The sequence below is a fragment of the Pelobates fuscus genome, chromosome 5, assembly GCF_036172605.1.
Source record: "Pelobates fuscus isolate aPelFus1 chromosome 5, aPelFus1.pri, whole genome shotgun sequence".
Taxonomy (NCBI): Eukaryota; Metazoa; Chordata; class Amphibia; order Anura; family Pelobatidae; genus Pelobates; species Pelobates fuscus.
The window spans coordinates 164554622-164564737 of record NC_086321.1 but is presented as its reverse complement, the minus strand read 5'-3'; the positions used below and the strand labels follow the sequence as shown (position 1 = coordinate 164564737).

The window sequence follows — 10116 nt, the reverse complement described above, 5'->3', positions numbered from 1 at the left end:
TCACTAATTGGTAAGTGTGCTGGATCTTGTATATTGTATGAATTGGCCCCAGCAGCACACTTATAATGTATGCATGTTCAGGTGAGTGCAGCCTGCTTTGTTTTATATCTATATACATATATGTGTAAAATACTTTCAAACTTGAACATATATTGTAAAGTATCACTATTATTTAGATATCATTTTTTACAGGTGTGAAGATCATGGTTTTGACTAATGGCAGTCTTGTGAAGGAATTCATCATATTGGGGTTTCCTGGAAGTCATCCATTTCAGTGTTTTTTGTTTCTGTTATTATTTATTACCTATCTAATAACTCTTCTGAGCAACACTGGAATCATTATTTTAATATGTAGAGAAAGGTCCCTTCACACCCCTATGTACTATTACCTTTGCGTTTTTGCTTTATTGGAAACCTTCTATGTTTCTGTTATTGTTCCAAAGATATTGGCGACCATTACTCCTCATGGAAGAATTATTTCATTTCTTTGTTGTATTACTCAATTGTTTTTCTTCTTCTTCCTGAGCTCCACTGAGTGCTTCTTGCTTGGTGTCATGGCTTTTGATCGCTATTTGGCAATTTGCTATCCCTTACGTTACTCATCTCTGATGAACAGTAACATGTGCCGAAATTTAACACTAAGTTCATGGTGTGGGGGGTTTGTTACTATCTTTCCTTCAATTGTACTAATCTCTCAACTCCCATTTTGTGGAAGTAATTTCATTAATCATTTCTTCTGTGACTCACCTCCTGTTTTACAACTTTCCTGTGCAGATACATACCTAATTGACCTTCTGGATTTTATCTGCTCTTCTATGGTAATTGTATCTTCATTCTCAATTACCTTGATTTCATACCTCTATATTATAGTAGCTGTCTTGAAAATTCCTACTACCAAAGGAAGAACAAAAGCATTTTCCACTTGTGGCTCCCATTTAATTGTAGTTCTTGTTTATTATGGAACTGTTACATTTATGTATGTGAGACCAAAGGTAGGATATACTTTCACTCTCAATCGCGTGATAGCTGTTTTTTACACAGTGATTACCCCTATCCTGAATCCTATTATTTACTGCTTAAGGAATAAAGAGGTCATAAAAGCTTTTAAAAAAAAAAAACTTTCTTTGTTAAAACACATGCATTAATTACTTTCCATAGATTTAGAATGAATTCTGAATGATAACTGATTGAGAACACTTAAACATAATCAGATGTTTCTGGAAATCACCAAAATAACTGTAGGATTTTCATAGTACAAGAAGTTTTGGTGTTAATATATATATTTTGATGACTATTGCACCCTCCATCCTTAACTCTTGTTTAGTTAAATGTTTGTTTTGCTAGTGTTAGTTATTGCACTCTAAGCCTCATTAATTTATGATGTTCCCTATTTATGACTTTTACTTATCTTATCTCTGCCATTCCCTCATATCCTTAAATTTAAATTCCCTTTCATCTGCTTTTTCCTTGATTTTGTTTTTAACACCCCAATGATTCTCCACCCACAATCTGCTTTATCTAACCCCAGATTCTCTCCGTTTAGCCTGGGCCCCTTACAATATTGAACCAGCTACACCCAGGACTCACAACACACATCCCTGCAGGACTTGCCATAAGCAGAGGTAGCATTTCTGGATGATCGCTTCCAACCCACCCTACCCCACATTCCACCCTCCCCATGGTCATCACTACATTTATAGATAGCTCAAATTAACTAGCTTTCCTGTTAACCCAATTATGTCTACCAACCCCTCCACACCTTAAATAGCAAAACTCACACAATACCTCTTTAACCCTTAACCCTCATAACCACAGCTCTTAAAAACACAGCACCTATTCTCCTAATAATGTTCTCACTTCTATTTTTCACTTTCTCTCTCACTTCCCTCACTATCAATATCTCTCTATCATTTTACTTACCTGTTCCTGCTGACACCATCTTCATTGCTCCCTCTCTGCATTTATCACACACACTTTACTCATATTTATCCAGCCTTTCTCCACACTCCCCTGAATACAAGCTCTCATCCCCAACATTTAAATCTTACTCCCACCTTCTCTTCATGTCCATCCTACTACTCCTAGCAGCTGGTGATATCTCTCCAAACCCTGGTCCCTCCACTACTCAGCCACCTGGTACAAACACCAGAAACCATAACAACCTAATACCCATTCTATGTAATTCTCACTATAATTCCTGTTTTAAAGCAGCCCTCTGGAATGCACGCTCTGTGTGCAGCACCTTTCAATCTACTTCCATCCATGACCTATTTATCTCACACTCGCTAAACCTACTTGCACTAACAGAAACATGGCTCTCTCCCTTTGATACTGCTACCCCTGCCTCACTGTCCTTTGGTGGTTTTCACTTTACCTATAATCCAAGACAAGCAGAGATTAAAGGTGGCGGTGTAGGTTTTCTCCTCTCACCCAACTGTTCCTTTAAAACCCTGCCCACCCCCCCTTCCCGCTCTTTCCCCTCATTTGAAATTCATTCAATTCGCCTTTTCAAACCCTTCTCTGCTAACATTGCCGTTATCTATCGTCCCCCTGGTTCCGCTCTCCTCTTCCTTGACCACTTTGCTGCCTGGCTACCCTACTTCATCTCTTCTAACATTCCATCCCTAGTTCTTGGAGACTTCAATATTCCCATTAACCCACCTTTGACCCCAGCAGCCTCTAAACTAGTTTCAATGACTTCCTCACTCAGACTATTGCAGTGGGCTAACTCTCCCACCCATGTAGCTGGCAATACCCTTGATCCTATTGTCTCTTATTCATGTACAGTATCTAATATGTGCAACACACCATTTCCTCTCTCTGATCACCACCTCTTATCATTTGCTCTCAATTACCCCCTCACCCAACAACCTCAGCCTAACCCCCCTCAACTCAGAAGGAACCTTAACTCTATTGAACCCCAGCAGCTGTCAGCTGACATTGATTCACAACTGCTATCCATCCCTTCCCTCTCCTGTCCCTCACTGGCCATCTCCACATATAACACTACCCTCACCCAGGGCCGGATTAACATAGGGGCTGATGGAGCTCCAGGCCCAGGCCCATGGAATAGGCCCATTTAAAAAAAACACACTACTCTTAGGTTTGCCACCTGACTGGTATTTTACTGGCACAGCCGGTATTTGAGGTTGCCTGGCTGTGCCGGTATTGCAGTAATACCAGCAATACAAATGCATGTATTTTTCTCAGAGTAAATGAGAAAATAAATAGATTACTCTGCAATACCAGCACCGGCCAGTAGGGGTCACTGTGTGTGGAGAGAGGCAGGGATAGGAAGTTACAGCATATCCCTGCCTCTCTCTACTACTCATTGATCTGTGAGGGAGCAGCAACACAGCACAGAGTCCAGACAGCAGCTCTACAGCTCAGGTAAGTGAGGGATGGGGGGAAAGGCAGCAGGGACACATGGGGACACTGAGACACTAGGGGACATGTGGGGACACTGAGACACTAGGGGACACGGGGAAACACACTAGGGGACACAGACACTGGCAGACCTGGGAACACTGAGACACTTGGGGACACTGGAAAACATGGGGGCACTGACACTAGGGGACACTGAGACACTAGGGGACATATGGGGACACTAGGGGACACATGGTGACACAGACACGAGGACACTGAGACACTAGGACACAGACACTGGGAGACCTGAGAACACAGACACTTGGGGACACTGGAAAACATGGGGACACTGGGACACATGGGGATGCTGAGACACATGGGGATGCTGTAAGACATAGGGACATTGGGAGACACTGAGACATTGGGACACGGAGACACTATGTCCCCATGTCTCCCAGAGTCCCCATGTCCTCCAGCCAGTGTCCCTAGTGTGTGTCCCCAAGTCTCCCAGTGTCTGTGTCCCATGTCTCTCAGTGTACCTAGTGACCCCATGTGTCCCTATATGTCCCAGTGTCCTCATGTCTATGTCCACAACTGTCCCCAAGTGTTTGTCTCCCAGCCAGTGTCCCCTAGTCTCCCAGTGTCTGTGTTCCCATGTCTCTGTGTCCCTAGTGTCTTAGTGTCCCCAAATGTTTCAGTGTCCCCATGTCTCCCAGTGTCTGTGTTCCTAGTGTCTCAGTGTGCCTAGTGTCCCCATGTCTCCCAATGTCCCTATATGTCCCAGTGTCCCCATGTCTATGTCCCAACTGTCCCCATGTCTCCCAGTGTCCCCAAGTGCCTGTCTCCCAGCCAGTGTCCCCTAGTCTCCCAGTGTCTGTGTTCCCATGTCTCTCTGTCCCTAGTGTCTTAGTGTCCCCAAATGTTTCAGTGTCCCCATGTCTCCCAGTGTCTGTGTTCCTAGTGTCTCAGTGGGCCTAGTGTCCCCATGTCTCCCAGTGTCCCTATATGTCCCAGTGTCCCCATGTCTATGTCCCAACTGTCCCCATGTCCCTAGTGTCCCCAAGTGTCTGTCTCCCAGCCAGTGTCCCCTAGTATCCCAGTGTCTGTTTCCATGTCTCTGTGTGCCTAGTGTCTTAGTGTCCCCAAATGTGTCAGTGTCCCCATGTCTACCAGTGTCTGTGTCCCTAGTGTCTCAGTGTCCCCATTTCTCCCAGTTTCCCTAAATGTCTCTGTGTCTCCCAGTGTCCCCATGTCTCCCAGTTTCCCCGGTTCTCTGTGTCCCCATGTCTCTAGTGTCCCCGTCACCATGTCTCTAGTGTCCCCGGGTCTCACTGTGTCCCCAGTATCCTAGTGACATGGGGACACACTGAGACATTGGGAGAAATGGGGACACAGATACTGGGAAACTAGGGGACTGGGTGACATGGGGACACTGACACTGTGATACATAGGGACACTGAGACACTGGGTGACTTGCGACACTGAGACACTGAGAGACAGGGAGACACTGGGAGCAATCCATCTATACAGCAGAATCAAACTGTGAGTAGTTTGTTGGTGATTTTACAGAATTTTCTCTGATGTCACTCCTTGTGATTTACATCATGTGGTGTCACGCTTAACTAATTAATTATACAAATGATTAAGGCTGGTATATTTTTCCAAGAAAGGTGGCAACCTTAACTACTCTTCACATACTCTTGCTTAAAGGAGCACTATAGGGTCAGGAACACAATCATGTATTTCTGACCCTATTATGTTAAAACCACCACCCTGGCCTGTTCTTACCTCCCTAAATATAATAAAATATTACTTGTATTCAAGTCTGCAACTGCTGGCTCTGCCTGTGAACAGACTGTCTGCTGACATCATCAGAAGTGGTAGTCTGAGCAAATTACAATACTTCCCCATAGGATTGGCTGAGGCTGTCAACTAGGCAGATCAGGGGCAGAGCTAGCACAAGTCCAACATAGCCCTGGCCAATCAGCATCTCATCATAAAGATAAATTGAATCAATGCATCTCTATGAGGAAAGTTCAGTGTCTGCATGCAGAGGGTGGAGACACTGAATGGCAGTGCTGCACACTAGGCAGTACTGCCCCAGGAAGCACCTCTAGCAGTCATCTAAGGAGCGGCCAGTGGAGTTATTTTCTCTGAAAACACAGTGTTTACTGCAAAAAGCTTGAATGGAATGATTCTACTTACCAGAACAAATACAATAAGCTGTAGTTGTTCTGGTGACTATAGTGTCCCTTTATGTTTGGAAGCTTGAGAGGGATGTATGGGAATAAAACTTGTGTGGACTGGCTGATAATAAAATTAGTTTAGGTAATGCAGACGTTGGTCTCTTTAACACTGTGGCATGTCCCCTTTATTCTACACTCACCTTTTCTCTGTCTCAGACTATATACCAGGAACTTCTGCCTGCTAGTAAGAAGGTAAGGAGACTAGTGGACCAGCGAGTGCTAGGGTACAGTCCTAAGAAAGCATGGAGTGAGCGCATCATTAGACACATTTATGTCAAGCTCAGGGTGCTGCCTGCATAGTATGCCCTTAGTTGGACAGCCTGCAGGATTGGCGGGCAGCCTGACATGCATTCATGCCAGGCTGACCTTCCAATTCTTTGGACAAACATGCCCCCTTTCTGGGCATGTTCACCCCTTTTGGCAGGTCTGGTCACGTGATTCGTGCCAGTGGCACACCCTTTTACCGCGCCCATTGATTTCCTGCTTCACTGGACACTGCTGTTAGGGGGTATGGATTTACTTATAAGATGAACGCATAAATTAGAGGGAGATTAGCATAGAGTATGTGTTTTCTTATAGCTGCATCCTTTGAGTTTCCTTCCAGCACCATCTCCATCAGATACATGATGCTTGGGAGGTATGACTGTTTTAGTGTTTTTGGTCGATAAGATTCCGTAATTAGGCCCATCATAATTGTCAGCTCCAGGCCCACTGGGCTCTTAATCCGGCCCTGTGTGTATCCGTATGTTAGTGTGTGTCCTGTGTATCTGTATGCGTGTCACAGTTTGTATCTGTAAGAGTGTCATTTTGTGTATTTTAATGTGTGTCCTTAAGTGTCTCTGTATGTGTTATATGGTGTGTATCTGCATGTATGTCAGTGTGTGTTTGTATGAATGTGACACATTGAAAGGCATGAGTATGACACATAGAGGGGCTGGGGTGGGAGTGAGATGTATGAGGGGACATTTCACACCAGGGCCCCGTGGTTTCTCGTTATGCCTCTGTATATATATTGTATATTATATATATAGTATATGTTCATACATTGCATAAGCCTGCCACAATGTCAATGTACTGTAGCAGCCTAATGCCTTCTCTTAAGAGATTAATCCACTTACTTGGGAAATTCCTTCTCCTGGGACTCTATGCAGGTCAAGTCTAAATAGGGCCCTTGAATGAGGCACCTGTGACAGAGAGGGGTGCAAAACCAAGGAGTTGGCCTGAACTCCCAAATATATAAATAAATTAAACCAAGGATGGCTAGGGCTACACTCACCTGAACATGCATATATTATAGGGTGCTACTGGGGCCAGTTTATACAACATAAAAAATACACAATCCAGCGCACTTGCTCATTTCCTAAACAGCGATTTTAAGTCTTACATATTGTAATAGTTTTATTTAAAAACACCTGAGGTAAGCAAAATATAATGGGGGTTTAGTTACAGTATATGACCATACATTGCATAAGCCTGCCACAACGTCTATGTACCCCATTCTTGGCAGGTCCTACTCTAGTAGCCTAATGCCCTAATACCTGCTCTAATAATGAGATTAATCTACTTACTTGGGATATATATATATATATATATATATATAAATAAAGGTATGGTGGGGAAAAATGTGATTGGAAACCCCTTCCATCTGAAGTCTGTGGATAGTTAATACAATGTTAAACAAAAATCTGCAAACCAGTCAAGTCATAAGACTTGTGTTTCCATTAGGAATCACAAATTTGCAGTGATGTTACTACTGCAAAGGATTCTGGTTGGACATATGCAAATTAGTTCAACAAAGAATCACATTTTTACCTCATTACATTTTAACCCCTTCCCGACTTTCCGACCGATGACGTACCAGGTAGTCCAATAAAAAAAAATGGTTGTTAAAAACCGCGGACGTACCTGGCCAGAATAGCCGGCTTGCGCAGTGCCTGCAGGGGACCTGTCTGAGCTATCAGACAGGCCCCCTATTGCCGGAAAAATGTTTCAAAGTTCAATAAAAGTTTTGAAAGTACATAAAAAGTACTTAGATCATATATATATTTAAATAAATATATATATATATATATATAAATATATATATATATATATATATATATATATATATATATATACACACACAATAAGAAGTGTAATGGCACTCACCCTTGCTGGTAATTTAGAGTTGAATATTATGCCCTGGTGCACTTCCACGCTGATTGTATATAGAATAAGTAGACAAAGGTAGCACTCTTGGGTCTTTCAAATAATAAACAAAGTATTTATTCCATCAAAGGGTATTGTGACCTTTATGGGCAAAGCAACACAGTCCTCTAGGGTAACATGCATAGAACAACAGTCTCTGGTGCAAAAAATGTTGTGGTTTATTTATAGCGTGCACAAAATCCATACAGCAATCAGTTTGTTCAAAACTGCAGCACAACAGAAAGGAAAATCTACAAAATAAATCCTAGCTCAAATTTGAGCACTAACTAAACATAAAGAAATGTCCCTTACTCACCAGGGTAATAAACTACACAAATCAAAAATAAGCCTTGGTTTCACCAACCTTTAGCACATTGTTTAGATGCTGCTCTGCACAGACCTGCTCTCTCTCTGCAGGTCAGATTATATCTGACTCTTTCTGCTCTGAGACCTGCTAATTAAAGCCTCAGCAGTTGCTAATTGGGCAGGTGAATGAGTATAGACTATGGAGGATTCTGGGTCCTAGATACCTTCCTTCTATTACCCTCCCATAGACTCTGTCACATATCCCCCCGCCAGCTTAGACCCATCGGTCGTAGCGACCTTTGACAATGAACAATGGACTCTGGATAAACCATCTGCATTCCCCTGATCTTTACCAGCTCTATGCTCCATAGAGAAGTTATATGGCTGAAGACTAAGGAACCACCTAGTTACTCTGGCATTTGTTTCCTTGTTATGTCTCATCCACGTCAATGGCGCATGATCTGTGACAAGTTTGAACCTTCTCCCCAACAGATAAAACTTAAGTGTTTCCAGTGCCCATTTTATGGCTAAGCATTCTTTCTCAACCACTGAGTATCTCTGTTCATGGGGATTCAGCTTCTTGCTCAGGTACATAATGGGATGTTCTTCTCCCCTGTGTACCTGAGAAAGAACCGCTCCTAGGCCCACATCAGACGCATCTGTCTGTACCACAAATTCTTTTGTAAAGTCAGGGGCAACCAAAATTGGGTCAGCACACAAAACCTCCTTCAGGATACTAAATGCCTTCTCTACCTCGGGAGTCCACTTAATCATAACTGGGCCTTTTGCCTTAGTTAGTTCTGTCAACGGGTTTGCGATCGTAGCAAAGTTAGGTACGAATCTACGGTAGTAGCCCACTAAGCCCAGAAATGCCCGAACTTGTTTCTTTGTCACAGGACGTGGCCAATCCACAATAGCATCTACCTTACTTTTCTGGGGTTTCAGGAGACCCCTCCCAATAGTGTAGCCCAAATACTTAGCCTCCTCCAAACCTATCGTACATTTGGATGGATTGGCAGTTAGACCTGCATCTCGTTTAGACTTTATTACTGCCTGAACTCGGGGAAGGTGTGTTTCCCAATCTGTACTGTGTATAACCACATCGTCAAGGTAGGCAGCCGCGTATTCACTATGGGGCCTAAGGATTCTATCCATCATTCTTTGGAAGGTGGCAGGTGCACCATGCAACCCAAAAGGTAAGACTCTATAGTGAAATAAACCATCTGGTGTGGAAAAAGCTGTTTTTTCTTTGGCCCGCTCCGTTAAGGGAACTTGCCAGTAACCTTTAGTCAGATCTAATGTAGTCAGATATCTGGACCGTCCTAATCTCTCTATTAGGTCATCAACCCTAGGCATGGGATAAGCGTCAAATTTAGATATCTCATTTAATTTTCTGAAAACATTACAGAATCTGATTTCTCCATTTGGCTTGGGTACCAACACTATAGGATTACTCCATTCACTTTGTGATTCCTCGATAACCCCTAGCTCAAGCATCTTTCGGACCTCTGCTTTGATGGCTTATTTTCTGGCCTCTGGGATTCGGTAGGGTTTTAAGTTAACCCTTTTTCCAAGTTCCGTAATTATGTCATGTTTAACCCCTTAAGGACACATGACATGTGTGACATGTCATGATTCCCTTTTATTCCAGAAGTTTGGTCCTTAAGGGGTTAATAACATGAGTCTTTCCGGGTACTGGAGCAAACACATCCCGATTTCTAAGAACAAACTCTCGGACCTCATTTCTCTGATGAGGTGCTAGAGTGTCAGCAATGTTAACCTCTGGTACTTTGTCTACTTTGGTCAGAGGAACTTTATCTGTCATGGCCATCAAGGCCTCTCTGTCTGTCCAGGGTTTAAGTAAATTTATGTGGTATATTTGTTCGGGCTTTCTTCTACCAGGTTGTCTCACCTTATAATTAACCTCATTGACTCATTCAATGATCTCGTATGGGCCATGCCAGTTTGCCAGGAATTTACTTTCTACTGTGGGGATTAGTACCATAACCCT

At 43.1% G+C, this 10116-nt stretch overlaps 1 protein-coding gene across 1 annotated transcript; it reads left to right on the top strand.

Annotated features, from left to right (window-relative positions):
• The first annotated feature begins 203 nt into the window (after nt 1–203).
• On the top strand, nt 204–1145 carry LOC134612055 (olfactory receptor 6B1-like). The gene has a single exon (XM_063456435.1). It carries the CDS (start codon nt 204–206, stop codon nt 1143–1145), a length of 942 nt encoding a protein of 313 aa, XP_063312505.1.
• Nucleotides 1146–10116: the final 8971 nt, after the last annotated feature.

Coding starts and splice junctions, on each gene's coding strand:
- LOC134612055 (XM_063456435.1), top strand. CDS start 204: ATGGTTTTGACTAATGGCAGTCTTGTGAAGGAATTCATCATATTGGGG.